At 45.9% G+C, this 18,594-nt stretch overlaps 1 protein-coding gene across 6 annotated transcripts in view; it reads right to left on the reverse strand.

Moving 5' to 3' along the window:
* TET3 (tet methylcytosine dioxygenase 3) overlaps positions 1 to 18,594 on the reverse strand; it is a 101,822-nt gene that overhangs the window by 16,020 nt on the left and 67,208 nt on the right. For all 6 annotated transcript variants that reach the window (XM_046663482.1, XM_046663480.1, XM_046663481.1 and 3 more), the window contains 3 exons: positions 15,036 to 15,126; positions 8,413 to 8,506; positions 1,011 to 1,219 (listed from right to left, as the gene is read on the reverse strand). In XM_046663482.1, coding sequence (XP_046519438.1) covers positions 1,011 to 1,219; positions 8,413 to 8,506; positions 15,036 to 15,126 — 394 coding nt within the window. The remainder of the gene's footprint in view (positions 1 to 1,010; positions 1,220 to 8,412; positions 8,507 to 15,035; positions 15,127 to 18,594) is intronic.

Raw genomic sequence — 18,594 nt, forward strand, 5'->3', positions numbered from 1 at the left:
GTTGTTGGGAGAAGCACAGGGGTTGCTCGAGATGAGTGGGAGGAATCTAGATAAAAACCCAATAAGGTTTATATTTTTTCTTAACTCTAATATCTGTACCAGATCCAACACAGACCACACACATAGAGGAATAACGTGATCCACAGGGTTTGAGCATGCCTGCTTCCTGCAGGCCCAGATGCTGACAAGCCTTTAAACAAATAAACACTGACCTTACAATTCAACGCTTAATAAAACCTGGAAACAACCCAGATGCCCCTCAGTGGGGCAATGGCTAACAAATCGTGATGCACCCACACAGTGGACTACGACTCAGCAGTAAAAAGGCAGGAACGGCTGATACGCATCCAGAGACAAAGCTCAGAAACACTGTGCTCAGGGAAAGAAGGAAGACTCAAAAGGCCACACCCTGCATGGCTGCGTTTATAGGACATTCTTGCAAAGGCAAACCCACAGGGAAGGAAACAAGACTGGTGGTCACCGGGGTGGGGGAAGGGTCTGCCTATAAAGGGGCACAGGAAATTTTAGGGGAGATGGAAGTGTTCTGTATCTTATTGTGGTGGTCGTGGCTACAAGACTGTAAACACTTGTCAAAACTCTTCCAATTGTATACTTAAAAGGATGAATTGTACTGTAGGTAAATACACCTTAATTTAAAAAGTGGGACAAACCCTATAAGGGTAGGTTTCGTGCATACCATCGATGCCTTATGTTAGTGGGGCACTCACACTTGTTCACACCTGTTACCATCATCAGAGCCTCAGAGTCAATCTGGGGCACAAAGCAAAGCTGGGCCGAGTCCTCTGCTCCAGGACCAGAGCCCAGGATGGGACCCGGGGTTAAGCACTGTTTCCACCACAGTCCTAACTCCGCAGGACTAACAGGGTCCTGGATGGGGCCAGAGCTCTCCCAGGGCTGCACAGAGTCCCCTGCATCTGCCGTCTGGAGCCCTGCTGATGAACCCTGGCCCGGCTGCCCCGACCCCACCTGCTGGGACTCCACCCACGTACTCATCATTGAGGCCACATCTCCGGCTGGTGGGGTTCCCGTACTTCCGGAGGGTGTCGGTGAGCTCCTGGTAGAGGGTGTCTCCGAGGCTGCGGGGGATGCCCTCCCAGGCCAGGATGAGGATGACGATCACGGCGTTCTGGCAGTGGTGGCCCGCCCGGTGCCGCACCAGGCAGAGCAGCTTCTCCTCCAGCGTGTGCCTGCGGATCACCTGCGGGGATGCGGGGTGGGGCAGGGCGGACACCATTAACCGCGGGAGCCAGGCACCCACGCTCCCCTGCCAACTAGATCTGGGGGTGCAGGTCTTCAGGGCAGTGTCCCTGGGGTCACACCCTGCTGTCCGCAACCACATAGGCTAAAAGACCGTCATAATTACGGAACGAAAAACACAAATGTTATTTTTTTTAAGAGCAAAATAAAAAATAATCACCACAAGATCTAAGTTATTGATGATTTATATAGACTTAGGAGTAAAAATACATAAATGAAATTGTAAGCCAAAATATATGCAGAGTTTTTCATTTTGTCCTAAAACACCTGCAGAGAAAATGCCACCTACCCATATGTTTTTAGTTAAAACGCAAGGACCTTGGTGCTGTGGAAAACAGTTTTTGGCAGTTCCTCAAGAAGCTAAACATATAAGTACCATATGACCAGGCGATGCCACTCCTAGGAATACACCCAAGGGAAGTGAAAGTGGGGACTTGGACCGATACCAGCACCCCCGCGTTCAGGGCAGCATTATGTAACGGTCAAAAGGTAGGAACCACCCAAGCGTCCATCAATGGAGGCGTGGATAAACACACTATGGCATAGCCATATGATGGAATATTATTCAACCTTAAAAAGAAAGGAAAGTCTGACTCATGCTACAACGTGGATGAACCTTGAGAACATTACGCTACGTGAAATAAGCCAGGCACAAAATAACAAATATCGTATGATTCCATTTACACGCGGTACCTAGAATAGGCAAATTCATAGAGACAGAAAGTAGAACAGTGGTTACGAGGGGCTGGGGGGAGGGGAGGACAGGGAGTTACTGTTTAACGGGCATAGAGTTTCAGTACGGGGTCAAAAAGTTTTGGAAATAGATTGTGGCGACTGTTGTATAACAATGTGAATGTAGCTGATATCACTGAACGGTATACTTAAAAGTGGTTAAAATGGGGTTGGCCCCATGGCCCAGTGGTTAAGTTCGCACGCTCCCTTTCATCAGCCCAGGGTTTTGCTGGTTTGCATCCTGGGCGTGGATCTAGCACCACCCATCAAGCCATGCTGAGGTGGTGTCCCACACAGCAGAACCAGAAGGACCTACAACTAGAATATACAACTATGTACTGGAGGGCTTTGGGGAGAAGAAGAAGAGGAAAAAAAAAAAAAAAAAGACTGGCAACAGATGTTAGCTCAGGTGTCAATCTTTCAAAAAGAAAGAAAAGGTTAAAATGACAAATTTTATGTTTTGTATACTTTTACAATTTTTATTTTTATTTATTTATTTTCCTGAGGAAGATCTGCCCTGAGCTAACATCCACTGCCAATCCTCCTCTTCTTTTTGCTTGAGGAAGATTAGCCCTGAGCTAACATCTGTGCCAACCCTCCTCTGTTTTTTAATATGTGGGACACCTCCACAGCGTGGCTGGTGAGTGGAGCAGGTCTGCACCTGGGATCCAAACCTGCGAACCTGGGACACGGAGGTAGAGCATGCAGAACTTTAACCACTCAGCCATGGTGCTGGGCCCAACAATTTTTAAAAATTAATAATGTAATCTACCAAAAACCATTGAATTGTATAGATCAAAAGGATGAGTTTGGGCCAGCCCGGTGGTGCAGTGGTTAGGTTCGTGTGCTCCATTTCAGCAGCCCGGGGTTCATGGGTTTGGATCCCCAGTGCAGACCTATGCACCACTTGTCAAGCCATGCTGTGGCAGGAGTCCCACATAAAGTAGAGGAAGATGGGCACGGACGTTAGCTCATGGCTAATCTTCTTCAAAAAAAGCATGAATTGTATGGTATGTGAATTATCTCTCAATAAGGCTGTTAAAAAAAGCAAAGGCCTTGGCACTGCTCTGCTCCAGAGGATCTGGCCATGCCCTCATCCAGGTTCTCACCTCACTCTTCACTCACTCCCTAGACAGCATCCTGGCTCACAAAAAGACACGTCAAGGCAAAGGGTCCTGGGAGCTGGGGAATAAGGTGGCAGAATCTGCCCAAAGAATCCCAAGCAATTCTGTGACCAGGGAAGATGTGGGGGCCTGTGAAGAGGGGAGGCATGAGGGCAGACTGGGAAGGGCCTTGAGTGGCAGGCTGAGGGAGAAGGACTCGAGGCAAGGGCTCCCTAAAGGACCACAAGAAGGGGGCTTACTTCTGTACACAGCTGCATGCTTTACAGAGGGGGGCAGACGGGTGGCAGAGGGGAAGACGAAGAGACCAGCTGGAAGACCACCGACGTAACCCAAGCAAAAGCCGATAAAGTCCTGAACCAGGGCAGTGGGGAAGGAAACAGGAAAAGGAATGGATTCCAGAGACATTCAGGAGAAAGGTGACTTTGGGACGACCTGACTTTAGGGGCTGAGGGACAGGGAAAAAAGTCTCACAAGACTTCTACATTCTGAAGCGCAGGAGAGTGGGTGGGTGTGGGTGTTGCTGCTCACTGGCGAGTTGACTGGGGACGTGTTGAGGTTGAGGTACTTTGCAACACCTGAGTGGCTATTTCCAGTAGGTCCCAATAGGATGGGGCTGAGGAAAACTTGGTCACAAGTATGTCAGGGCAGGGAGACGTCGAAAGAGGCAGTCACCAGGTAATATAAAGAGGGAAAGGGGCCAGACTACTAGGTCTGGTGCCACCAGGTCTGGTGCCACTAGGGAGTGGCGTGGACCGTGGCAAAGTGCAAAAGCATCTGCCCTTCCAAAGGGGGAGGCTCGGCCTTCCCATCAACCACCACCTGGTGGGAACGCCAGCACCACCTCTTTCAATTTTACAAGAAGAAAACAGGAATCCAGATTTTTACGTGAAATCTCTCCTTTTAAAGATGTGAGCACCAGATTCAATTTTTTAAAATTGTGGCAAAATATACGTAACATAAAATTTGCCGTCTTAGCCATTTTTTTTTTTTTAAAGATTTTATTTTTTCCTTTTTCTCCCCAAAGCCCCCCGGTACATAGTTGTATATTCTTCGTTGTGGGTTCCTCTAGTTGTGGCATGTGGGACGCTGCCTCAGCGTGGTCTGACGAGCAGTGCCATGTCCGCGCCCAGGATTCGAACCGACGAAACACTGGGCCGCCTGCAGCGGAGTGCACAAACTTAACCACTCGGCCACGGGGCCAGCCCCTCATCTTAGCCATTTTTAAGTGTACCTTTCAGTAACATTAAGTACATTCACACTGATATGCAACTATCAACAGCACCTTTTGCATCTCCAGAACTTTCTATCTTCCCAAACAGAAACTCCGTACCCATTTAACGCTAACTCTCCCTTCTCCCCCGACCCCAGCCCATGGTGAAAACCATTCAACTTTTTGACTCTATGAATCTGACCGCTCTAGGTACTTCATATAAGAGGAGTCACACAGTATTTGTCCTTTTGTGACTGGCTTATTCTACTCAGCATAGTGTCCTAAAGGTTTATCTATGTTGTAGCATGTGTCAGAGTTTCCTTAAAGGACACCTTGCATGCTCAACAAAACACATCTCTGGGTGATGGCTTCCTGCTTGAGTCACAGCCATAATGGTATCCCACCATGGAAGCATCAATCACATCATTATTTTAAAAACTGTCTTCTGGGAGCAGTAACACATGAAAATGCCCTTGAATCATCTGCGGTGTTATAACTCCCTGTATGACTGCCCGGCCTCCCACAGACTGAGCAGGGCATCTGCATACCTGGTAGGCACTGATAACAAACACAGCGGTCCCTGTGACTAGGGTTTCTGAGGCACTATTGTCAACCTCCACTCAGTGCCCGGGGCAGCGACCAGCTAATCGCACTCATGTGCTACATGTGTTCAGAGCACACGGGGAGACACTTGACCTGTCAAAGCTGAGACTGAGGCCACGTCCTTTTTGTTTTCTGAGTGGCAAACACATAAACGTGACCAGGCACAAGGAGACAGTCCTCTGTGGCCACACCCTCCCAGGCCTGTGGGTACACTCAGAAAAACTGTAAGAAAACCAAGAGGAGCTCCCGACCCACACTCTACAAAGGAACCCAGCAGGATGACATGCACAAGGGGCAAAAGTCAAAGGTCAACAGATGGCACAAACACACCAACAACTGAGCATGGTGACATAGATGGTGCACGTGCCATCCCAGAATCACACACCTCTCACCCAGATTCTGGGCAGGAAGACCCTGAGCACAGCACCCGCAGAAACTCACATGTGTCCTCTCATCACTCCAACGTTGGTACTTAGTTCCACCCCTGGGATCTTCCCAGAAGTCCACTCCACCAAGCTCCTGACGGGCCTCCAAATACCTGCCTTCTGACCTCTGTGACCCTTACAGACTGGCCCAAGCAGCATCTCTGAGGTTCTTTTACCAAAAGCCCATTTCTGCTGTCCGTGGCATTTGCTTCTGACATGCCTCTGTTTACTCTGAACCTTCAAAATGCTACCTAGGTCACACTCTTACTCCCATGCTTGGTGACTTCCATACTTCGTACAGGACACCTTAAAATCAGAGATCACCAGCGGGCTCTCTGGGTCGTCCCACTGCTTTCTCACATCATTTTCTTAACACACATTTGCTGGGAACCCATGATGCACCTCGACTTTGCCTCTCAAGATCCTGGCCATTTACATCTAGAACCTGTCAGGTGCACTGCTTTTAGTTGAAGGTACTGGTTGGGTGTTCAGGTTGCAAACACAGACATGAACCCTGGTTGGAAGAAAATCCTGGCTCTGGACATGGGACGAGGGGGCAGGGAGAAGCACAAGAGGCACCGCCCACCACGGACAGCTGGATGCTGCCACCTGCCCATGGCCACAGACCACCGCCTGGGCCCTTGATGCCATGCTGCCACCAAGAATAACCTGTCCTTGGCGTTTGTGGGTCACTTCCCCAAGGAAAGGGAACACCTGCCCCTCTCCAACTGCCAAGGAGGTGGAACTCTTCAGATGAGCCCTACCACAAAAATACTGGGGTATTTGGCGTCTGTGTTAGCAAAAAATAGGAGTGGTGCATGACACTAAGGGAGATGGATAGAAAAGAACAAAAAACATAACTCAGCACTGTCATTTTCTTGCCACTGTGATAGTTCTATGATTTACCATCACTTGCTCTTCTCATAAGAAACTCTTTCCTCTCTCCTTTTTCCTTTGTGCATCAGATACAGGAATTTCTCAACACCTGGGAACACTGTTGCTATGCATTTCCCTCTACCTGGGCTTTTCTTTCAAAGCCGGCATCGCACACCAGATCCCATGATGCCCACAAGCTGTTCCACCTTTTGGACAAAACTTCAAGTTCACTGTGCTACATGTGCTCTGCTCTGGGCATCCGTCCACAGACCCCGGGGGACCAACGTTCTGAGGACTGAGTTCCTCCCCTCCATCATTCTGCTTTCCTGCCACAGTCCCAGGAGATCTCACACTTTACCTGGGCGCCTCCCTCCTCAGTCCTCAGCAGAGCCACACAAGCAAGCGCTGGCAAGAGTTAACCCTTCACCACAGGCATCCAGGGGCTGGAAATGCATATTCTCTTCTTCAATGCCACCCCCATAGCTAGTTGTTTTCTTTTTCTTTTTTTTTTTTTTTGAGGAAGATTAGCCCTGAGCTAACTACTGCCAATCCTCCTCTTTTTGCTGAGGAAGACTGGCCCTGAGCTAACATCTGTGCCCATCTTCCTCTACTTTATATGTGGGATGCCTGCCACAGCATGGCGTGCCAAGCGGTGCCATGTCTGCACCTGGATCCGAACCGGCGAACCCCAGGCCGCCGAGAAGCGGAAGGTGTGCACTTAACCACTGTGTCACTGGGCCGGCCCCAGCCAGCTGTTTTCTTTCCTTAAAGTGCCAACTGTTTCTGAAGCTGCAAAAGTCCCTCACTCTACCTGTGACCCAAGGATCTTAAGATTCCTGCCCAAGGTTTTGGAATTCCTTGACAACCGCATGAATTAGCAGGAGAAAGGGGCAGACGCCATTTCCCTGATGGGTTCTCTGGGTGGATAACACCCGACCCTGATCAGTCCACCTCCCGCTGCAATGACCATCTTGCACGAGGGCAGGGACAACGTGCTTCTTCACACCTGTGATGGCTCTAAGTAGTTCCGGATTCCTTTGTTGTTTATAATTCTGCAATACCAACTGAAAATTGCTACAAATATGTATGTGGTAGTTCAGGTTCAGATACCTTTTATTTCAGTAAAACCCAAGGTGCAAAGGCATGGGGGTATATACCAGATAAGAAGAGGGACGTGCACAGATGGACACAGGCTCACAAAGGTCATCTCGCCACCTTGCCTCGCTCAAAGCAGCCACGCATCCGTTCACAGCCTTTGTGCCTTTGCTCACGCGACCCTCCTCACCAGCAGTGCTTCTACCCTCTCCTCAGCCCCTTTGATACGGCCCCATATTCACGGCCCCACGCGTGTCCACCTTCTCTGGGAAACGCAGCCTGATGTTCTTCCCGCCACGCATGTCCCCTGCCCCTGAACTCTACAACACCAAGTCTGCCTCTCGAAGTTAACCCTCGATTTTTCGGGTCTCCGTGACTTTATGTGTCTCTAGGGTACCACAAGCAGCTGGAACACGGGGACAGAGCCTTCCATCTTCCACGCCTGCTCCCCCTACCAAGCCCCCTGCACAGCACGGAGCTCACGGCTGCCCGACGACCCTGCTCTCCTGAGCACTGAGCCTGCAGTGGTCCTAACCGTCTCTCTGAGGACTTAAGGGGAGGTCAGGAAAGTTCGGGTGAAACTGGGGTCTGAGTCATCGACGTTCCCCCTGCGGAGACACTCAGGCTGCCTCCAGGGAAACAGCAGTTCAGAAGTGAAGCGGATGCAAGTCTGTCCCCGACCCTGCCCGGGGCCTCGCCTCCTCCAGACAGGAGACGGGAACACCCGCAGCTCCAGAGCACACGGAGGGGCAGGGCAGTCAAACGGTCCCCAGCAGGGGCCAGCCTTGGTGAGACAACATCTGCAGCCTCAACCCTGAACCACGGGGACACTGCGAGTTGAGCATAATGACCAGAGCAGTTCTGAGGTCAGCCCAGGACACCAGGAGCTGGCATTTAAACAAAATGAGGACAAACGGGGCTGAGACCGGGGGGAAATGGCCCTAACCAAGCACCAGATGCTGGCTCTGCAGTTCCCCTGCACAGTAAACACGTGTTTCCTCCACACAGCCTGACCTGGCCTGCAGGGGAGACTGAGGCACAGCCTCAGCTGCGGGGTCTTGACACTCACCCACTTGGCGATGGGGCAGCCACGAGAGCTCTTCCCCTCCTTCCCGGTGTAGATGACCTTCTCGATCCGGATGGCTTTCCCCTTCTCTCCGTACCTGGAGAGGGACACAGAAGCCACCGTTAGCACAGTGGAACCCCAAAGGAGAGCAACTTACGGTAAGAAGGTGGGCCTCAGTGTGCTGCAGCTCGGGTTTCTAGTTACCACGGGGGCAACGGAGAAGAAAGAGAAAGGTTTAAGTGTTTATTCTGTGCTTACAGCCTCCAGAGACACAGTGGCTGGGTTTACCTCCCAGGTTCCTATGGCCTCTGGTCCACGTGGTCCAGCTCTGTCCCAGGGCAGAGGGGCAGTCTAGCAGAGTGTCCCTGACATTACCTCTGAGCCTCCAGGAAGGGGTCTCAAATGAAAGGCTAAATGCAGCATTTGTATCCAGCCCTGTTGCTAAGGCACCTCAGAGTGAGTTAGTTATAAACTCAATAAACAAAGGAAAAGAAATGGGGAAACCCGCACTGTTCTCTTTCAAGAATCCCAGCAGAGACACGTGAATATGAGGACAGAGAGCTGAGGCGAGAGGAAGGGACCCCACCAGGCACAAACGGGCTCCAAGGCTCCCCCGGAAGGTAAACACGTCTGGTTACCGCACACACTCCTGCCCTGGCCCACACACACATGCACACACTCAGGGATCCTGAGACCATCTAACTAACCACGTCACATTCAGAGGTGATGAAACGATGGTCCCCAGAGCTGAACCGACCTGCCCAAGGCCACACAACTACCTGGGGGCACGCGAGTTACAGTACAGCCTTGGCCAAGGGCAGACAGACTGAGATGAATGCCAGCCCAGCCAGTTTCTTGTACAGGACAGTGGCCCAATGACTGAACTTCTCTAAGCCTCAGCTTCTTCATCTGTAAAATGGAGTTAAAAATGGTTCCTAACTCTTAGGCTTGGAAAAAGATCACATGAGATAATCCACAGGGAACACATTATCTAAAGTGCTTTCAAGTTACTGGTATGAGGGAAGAGCCCCAATCAATACTAATTACTCTTAATAATGTAAACAGCCATCTTACTGAATTGTCTTTTGTGTGTGTGTGTGAGGAAGATTGTTGCTGAGCTAATAATAATCTTCCTAAGACTAATAATAGTCTTCCTCTATTTTATGTGGGATGCCGCCACAGTGTGGCTTGATGAGTGGTGCTAGGTCTGCACATCGGATCCGAACCTGTGAATCCCAGGCTGCCAAAGCATGAACTTAACCACTGCACCACCAGGCCGGTCCCTGAATTGTCTTATTTTCAACGGCTCTTTAGTTTCAGGCTCTTTACAATACCACATCATCTGTAAATAGGGTCATTTGCCACCTCCTCCTGTCCACTCTATCTCAGTCTTGTCTCTGTGTTGGCAGCGCTTCTGAAGTGCTAGCAGGCATCTTTGCTTATTTCCTGACTTTACCAGAAATGTTCCCAACTATTCATCACTGAGCATGAACCTAGCTGACTTCGGGATACAAGCAGAGACTTCCTTACTTTTTAGGGTTTTACTAAGGGTCTCCTGTTGTAAGGATTTTTCATCAAGAATTGATTACTTTTGGGGCTGGCCCCAAAGCTGAGTGGTTAAGTTTATGCACTCTGCTTCGGCGGCCCAGGGTGTCACCGGTTCTGATCCCAGGTGCGGACCTACCACCGCTCCTTGCACCATGCTGAGGCAGCGTCCCACATGCCACAACTAGAAGGACCCACAACTAAAATATACAACTATGTCCTGTGGGGCTTTGGGGAGAAGAAGGAAAAATAAAAAATAAAACCTAAAAAAAAAAAGGATTGATTACTTTTACCAAATACATTTCTAATGTCTAAGGACACAGACGATTGAATGGTTTTTCTCCTTTGATCAATTAACATGGTATGCTATTTTAACAGACTGTCTAAATCAAACTATCCTTGTATTTCTGTCATGAATACAATTTGGTCATGGTGTATTATATTAATACACTATTTAGGGGCTGGCCCGGTAGCCAAGAGGTTAAGTTTGTGCGCTCTGCTTCGGCGGTCCAGGGTTTTGCTGGTTTGAATCCTGGCTGCGGACATGGCACCGCTCGTCAGGCCACGTTGAGGTGGCGTCCCACATAGCACAACTGGAGGGACCTACAACTAAAGTATACAACTATGTACTGGGGGGATTTGGGGAGAAAAAGCAGAAAAAAAAAAAGAAGATTGGCAACAGCTGTTAGCTCAGGTGCCAATCTTTAAAGAAAAAACTATTTAACACAGGGTAATGCTATCATAGCTATTAGTTACGCATATTCCTTACATACATCCATAGACAGTTGCACATATTCTCCATTTCACTCATTCCACTTCTAAGGAATTTCTACCTGAGAAAGAACTGTACAAATACAAGATTTAGGAACAAGATATTCATTAACTTAAATATCCAGTATAGAACTGGCTAAATAAAATAACGAAATAAATTTCCATACAATGGAAAACCATGTAGCCATCAAAAAGGATTCGGCAGAATTATACGTACTGACATGGAAGAAATTAAGTAGGGGAACAAAGATTTGCAAGTAGTGGGTATATTATGATTGATCCCATTTGGTTCAAAATTTCTCTGTATACATATGTATATCTTTGTAAATGTTTAGGAAAAATTGAAAGGTAAGCATCAAACATTTTTTTAAAAAGTTCGTTTTGCTAGACAACTTTAATTGCTAGACAGCTTTATTCACTCTAAACTTTTTTTAAAAGGCCTTTTATAGACATGTTTTATTTTTGTAATTGGAAAAGAAAACAAATATTTTTAAAAAAGCCGATCTAAGGTTTCTCTGAGTTCAATGTTCTCTATTTCACTCCAGGTCTCAGTGAAGAGGTGAAAAGTGTTTCTGCTAATGACCACATTAAAATTCCCAGGCTATGTCAGTCCCTTACAGAAGGTGTCTGGAGACAGGACCCTGGGGAGTTTACATAGCCTGGGCTGATTCAAGAGGAAAGGACCAGAGAGCGCTGCTTTTGTTTGGTTCCTGGAAAACTTTCAGTGGAACAAGCATTTATCAGGAAGCAGCCCACAAGTACAGAGCCTGGGCACTCAGTGTGTCCTGGGGTCGCTGTGAGAAGAACAGTGACCGTACCGCTCTCGCTCCAAGGGACAGGATATCGGGTTCCCCACAGGAGGGTGAGCTGAGGACGCAGACCAGGCCTTCTGACCAGGACCTGCCCCACCATCCTGCCCTTGTGAGAAATGCTTCCTGCCGTGAACTTGACATTCAAGAGAAATTAGAGGGCCAAGCACGACTGACCAGCTAGACTTTTTTTCAAACTAGAACTGTCTCTGTTTAAAGAGAACCAACTGACTCTGGATTTAGGATTTTTTCTTAAATGTCTTACTTTCTGGCTACCATTAAGAGGCCCTTCTAGTATACACATGAACTCCGAGACCCTAAGCGAAGTCTGCAAGGACAGGCTGAAACCTTATTCTAAAGCGTAACCTGATCATTTTAGCCAGTGGCTCTCAAAGGATGGGGCCGGGACCAGCATCACTTGGGAACTTAGAAGGAATGCAGACTCTCGGGTCCCATCCCAGACCTGCTAGGTCAGAAACTGGGTTGGGGCCCAGAGACCTGTGCTTTCACAAGCTCTGTGGGAGACTCTGAAGCACACTCAAGCTTGAGAAACACTGATCTGAAACTGCTTTTTCGGCGTTAGCTCCATCACACAGTAATGAGACCAGTTACCCTGAACTCAGATTTGCTAGCACGGTGTCAGCTGTTCCTGTACAGAACGAACATTTAATGAATTCCTAGGCTGCAGAGAATTCCCTTCCCAGCTAGAGGACACGTGGCTCTGTGCAGCACACCCTTCTCAGATGTGGGTTTGAACAACTGACTTCAAGTATCTATGACAATGAGGACCCGGCTACCCAGGAGGAATGGAACCCATAAATAAACTAGGCTAATATTTTAGGATTTGCTATCAACCTCCCCCTCCTTTCTCCAAGTCTTTGCCAGATAAGCTAAGAGCACCGTCTCCTCGATTTCAGTTCCCTCCCTCTCCCTGCCTTTGGCCAGCTCCTGGCAGTAGGGTGGTCCTGCAGAGAGAGGGTCAAGGGGAGAGGCTAGGGAAAAAGACAGCCTGGACCATTCACAAAGTGGACCCCTCCCACCCTCTGCCACCAGCCAGGTGACTTTCATCAATCGTTCATTCCTCTCCTTGTTCTGGAAAGGAACTTAAAAAGACGTCGATAGGATAAAAATAACAGGTGATGAAACCAGAATAACAGGAGAAACAGACAGACGTGATGTTGGTACACAAAACGCAAACACTGGGGTCTTCTGCGTATTTCGAAAGATGAGTCTGGAATATTTCAACAAATGAGAAATCGAGCAAGCTAATGAAGACTCCTTAGGGTCACAGCAAAAGGACTCAGGAGTGAACGTGAATAGGCTCCCCTGGGCCAAAGATGAGAAACTTCCCGCCTCCTAATGGGGGTACACAAATCTGGCTCTGAGCTTACTAGCAGCCAACATAAAGATGGAATCGCAATCTGTTATATGATTTACAAGGTCCTTAAGATAAAAATAAACCAGTTGCTGAGGAAAAACACAAGTATTCCTGGTCTTGAGAGGAATTCCTTCCTTGGATCAGTTTCTAGAGAATCCACACTTGGCTGTTATTTTTAAAGCAATGAGAGAGAAAAGGACAAATCTCAACTTTATCACTCTCTCTTAATCCTCGTTTCAAAACATACTCTTCTATAACTAAAAGTTATTTAGAGAGCTCTCTAGAAATCTTATAAACTGTTACCAAGAAACAAACACATACAAAAACGGTCCCAGATCCAACTCGAAGATTTGACTCCTCCACAGCCCTCAACTTGAAAACGACAGGGTCAAGATTCCTTACAAAACCACCGGCCAAAGAGATGCCCGCTCCAACCTCAAAACTGCAAGACATACGTAGGTGGGCACACGTGGGCGTACATGTACAACACACGCCCTGTTTTAAATGTTTCATTCTCAAGGACTCAGAGGTGCCCCTTCAATCAGGCTTGAATTTGCAGATTGGGTCTTTGATCAAATGCTTTTTGAATATAAATGTTTCCAGATGGCACAGGGTTCCATCTGTTAAAAGTGTTCACAGCAGATCACTGTCCTCCATTCCTCTTACCTTTTATTCATTCAGGATGCCATTACAGTTATTCAGTTCAAACTCATGTTCCCTGCTGTATTAATGACAGGATTAATTTGGCTCCCCTGGTCAGAGAAAATCTGGTTCCAAATTTGTAGAAACTCTAAGCGCCTCAACCTTCCACACATCTGTAGGCATATGTATGAGCAAACATGTTTCTGTCTACAGAATCTTTGCCTTTATTATTAAAATACTAATGCTTGTTATAAAAAATGTAATCAGTACACATGTATATGAGGTAGACACCCTGCGTGCAGTACTTACTAATAAGCACTAAGTGCTTTCCAGACATCAGTTCAGTTTATCCTCACAACTTTCCTCCAATGTATGTACTTTTATCACGGTCTCCATCTTGCAGATAAGAAAACTGGGTCACAGAGAAGTAGAGAAACTTAGCAAGGACTCAGCAGCAAGTGGCAGAGCCAGGACTGGACCTTAATCTAGCTCTGGTGTCCATACGCTCTCAATCACCAAGCTATTTTACCTCTCCATATGCTGGAACTCACACTATTTAATATCCGCTGTGGAAATGTACAGAGATTTTAAAGTCTCTATCTATACAAACTGCTGTAAAAAAAAAACAAAAACAAAACAGAGCTATTAAGTAAAAACCCTATGGTCTTGAGTTTGAATTGGAAGCGTCAATATAAACTCATGATATATTAAATCACTAAACAAAACAAAAATCAAAAACCTACACATATATCTTAGCTCCTTCAACTGCAACAGCCTAGAAACAATGAGCACCCCAGTAGCAATGAGTACCCCTAGTACCCAGAATCTGTTTTCTCAATACATTTTCCTCCAATAAAAAAAACCAGGACTTCTTGGATAAATGCACAACGTGAACCCAGAACACCTTGTCATATGAGAAATCAAGAAAGATATTAAACACTCCTAGGACCGTGTCAAAAGGACTGAGGAGACAACCTGAAGAGACACCCACTGGCAAAAGACAAGACATTACATTCCTTCTAACAGAGGTACAAAATACCACCTATGAAGTAGTTTTGAAAACAAGAAAGAATGGAAATGCAACCTGATTTAGATCAAGTCTTTAGATCTAACTACCAATTTACAGAGGGCAGAAGAACTTGTTACACAATACTACAAGAAAGCCAGCAGCAAAATTCAGACCATGGGAACCTCTTTAGGACATATACCATTTAACCCCATTTCTTCAATAAAAAATATTTCAAGAAAGACAGAGCAAAAGAGTGGGGGAGGGGGATATAAGGGGGCAGACCTACAGATAGAAAGAAACGCAGAAGCAGCATAGGGGGTGAGAATCCCACATTCATCCTTCCACAGTCTGGACACCAGGGCTTCCTTTCTGTAGACTATCTAGTACAAGGCAACGAAAATGACAGCTGCTTAAAATCCATATTCTGTTAACAACTTGCCCATTTCTCCTTGGACATCTGTGCATCACTCACCGCTCCTCCATGAGTTCCCGGATAGAGGCTACCGTGGGGCCAGATCCCAGGTGAGTGTAATATGGACCTTCATCTTTCTCCACTATTTGTTCTGCAGAAACACAGAGTAAACATTATTTGGAGACATCAATTCATCAACACTAACTTAGAAAGGCAAACCACCAATAGGAAAATTAACGGGCACAATACAAAAGAGGAAATCTAAATGGCTTATAAACATGTCAAAATGTGTTCAACTCCATCAGAAATCAGGAAATACAAATTCAAATCACAACGAAATACCATTACACACAGACTAGATTGGCAAAAATTTTTAAATCTGGTAAAACCAAGTGTTGTCTAGACTGTGATCTCACCACTTGGAATTCAGTTTCCTGTTATACACGCTCTAGACCTGGGGTTGGCAAAGCACTCCACTCCTAGGTATATACCCAAGAGAATCAAAAACAAGGACTCAAACAGATACTTGTGTGCTAGCGTTCACAGCAGCACTATTCACAAGAGCCAAAAGGCAAAAACAACACGAGCGTCCATCAATAGATGAACAAAATGTGATATAGTTATACAATGGAATATTATTCAACCATAAAAAGGGATGAAGTTCTGACACCTGCTACCACATGAACGAACCTTGAAAACATCATGCTAAGTGAAAGAAGCCAGACACAAAAGAAGAAATATTGTATGATTCTACTTACATGAAACATCTAGATTAGGCAAATTCATAGAACTAGAAATCAGATTAGAGGTTACCAGGGACTGGGAGGGGTGGACATTGAGGACTTATTGCTTAATGGGTAACAGAATTTCTGTTTAGGGTGATGAAAAAGCTTTGGAAATAGATAGTGGTAATGGTTGCACAACACTGTGAATGTAACTGATGCCACTAAAATGTACACTTAAAACAGTTAAAATGGCAAATTTTGTTATATATATTTTACCACAATTTACAAAAAAAGAAAGGAATGAAGTACTGATACGTGCTACAATGGGGATGAACCTCAAAAACATGATGCCAGACACAAGGGTCCCATGTCGTATGACTCCATTCATACGAAATATCCAGAATGGGCAGAGTCATAGAAACAGAAAGCCGGGTGGTGGCTGCCAGAGGCTGGGAGGAGGGAGAAATGGGGAGTAATTGCTTAACGGGCACAGGGTTTTATCTGGGAGTGATGAAAATGTTCTGGAACTGGAAAGACGTGGTGGTTGCACAACATTCTGAACGTACTAAATGCCATTAAACTGCTCACTTCAAAACGGTTAATTTTATGTAATGAGCAAATTCACCACAACTACAAAAAAACGAAAGGAACAAGCTATCGATTCACACAACAACACGGATGAATTTTAAATGAATCTTTCTAAGTGAAAGAAATGAGACCCCAAAGGCTATGTAACAGGAGCTTCGGAAAACAGTGTTTTGACTGGATACTCTAAGGCTGAAAACAAAAAGAACTTTACACAAGTACTGTGCTACAGTTGGCAAGTCTGTCTCCTATCTGAGGAGACATGACGACTAAATACAATGTGGTATTCTGCATTGGGTCCTACAACAGTAAAAGGACATTAATGGAAAAATTGACAAAATCCAAAGAGTCTGTAGTTAACAGCACCGTACCAACACTAACGTGTTCGTTTCCAACGGGCCATAATTATGTAAGATGTTTACATTAGGGGCAGCTGGGTAAAGGGTACAGAGGAACTCTGTACCAACTTCCCTGCTTTTCTAGACATGTAAAAGTTTTTAAAAATGCAACATTTTAAAAAAATAAACGAAAAACCAGGCAGCAGGCCCTACTTTGCTGATCCTACCCTAGAAGGAATCTTGGTCACATGCATCAAAACACATGTCCAAGGATTTTTGCAGCAACGTGGTTTGCAACACTCAAAACTGGAAACAACTCATAATCCAACAAGAGTGGGCTGGATAAATAAATGTAGTAGAGTCATAAGATGGGATACATCCAGCAAGGAGAACTGACAACCTGCAACAACATGGCGGAATACTACATCCTAGCGAGGGAAAGGAGGACAGCACAGAAGAGCAAATAGGGTAAGATTACATTGAAATAACATTCAAAAACAGGCTCAACTTGGGGCCGGCTCTGTGGCCGAGTGGTTAAGTTCACGTGCTCCGCTGCAGCGGCCCAGGGTTCAGATCCTGGGTGCAGACATGGCACCAGTCGTAGGCCATGTTGAGACAGCGCCCCATATCCCACAACTAGAAGGACGTGCAACTAAGATATACAACTGTGTACCGGGGGGGGGGGGGGGGGGGGTTTGGGGAGAAAAAACAGGAAAAAAAAAAAAAGATTAAAAAAAAAAAACAGGCTCAACTAAACTATACTGTTTAGAGATCCATCCATAGGTGGTAATATTGCTAGGTTGACTTATGAAATTGCAGATACTCAATGATTTTTTACCTACAAAAAATGGTGATTTCACATGGGTCAACCTTAATTAATAAAAAGAAAAACAAGGAAATCACTGTCACAAGTCAAAAGAGTGGTTACCTCCGGGGGATGGGAGAGGACTGCAATTGGGAATGGTAGACAGGGGACTTCCGGGAGCTGGAAATGGCCTATTTCTTGATCTAAGTTTCGGTTACACAGGTGTTCCTTTATACATTTTCATTAAGTTGTATACGAAGGTTTTGTGTACTTTCCTATATATGTAATTCACAATTTTAAAATGTAAAAAAATTAATGTCATATCTATTTTATGCAGAACATTATGCGCAGATTCATGGGGAATACAAGACAGGATAACACAGAATTGTTGCCTTTAAAAAGTTTATAGGGGCTGGCCTGCTGGTGTGTAATGGTTACGTTCACATGCTCTGCTTTGGTAGCCCAGGGTTCACAGGTTCGGATCCTGGGCACAGACCTACACACCACTCATCAAGCCATGCTGTGGTGGCATCCCACATATAGAAATAGAGGAAGACTGGCTCAGTGAAAAACAACCCCAAAAAAAAAAAAAAAAAAAAAAAAAAGTTTATGATCTACCTGGGCAGATAAGACCCACACAAAAAAGGATACCTAATTTCAAATCAACAGGGAAAGATTAATTTTTCAATGCATGGTGTTGGGACAACTGAGAAAAAAAGTCTGATCCATATTTAATACCATATCCCAAATGGCTGAAAGATTTAAGTACAAAAAAAAATGAAACTATACAAATTCTAGAAGAAAAGCAATGGAAGAGTTTTAAAAAATAATCATGGAAGAGAGAAGGTCTTCTTTAAGTAGAACATGAAATTCTGAGGCCCCAGACACACACATACACACGCAAACCTGATAAGTTTAACTAAAGAAAATTTTATAATAATAACTACCAAAAGTCAAGCCAAAAAGCAAACAACATGCTGGGAAGAAATATTTGGAACTCATACCAGACAAATGGCTAATTTCCTTAATATATCAAGAGCTCCTGCAGCTAAATAAGGTCAATAATACAAGAGAAAAACGAAAAATGAGATAGAAATGATTCCTTGAAAGGGAAAGGCAAATGGTTCCAACATAATTAAAGCTACAATAAGGTACCGGTTTTGCCT

This window comes from Equus quagga, chromosome 5, assembly GCF_021613505.1.
Source record: "Equus quagga isolate Etosha38 chromosome 5, UCLA_HA_Equagga_1.0, whole genome shotgun sequence".
Lineage (NCBI taxonomy): Eukaryota > Metazoa > Chordata > Mammalia > Perissodactyla > Equidae > Equus > Equus quagga.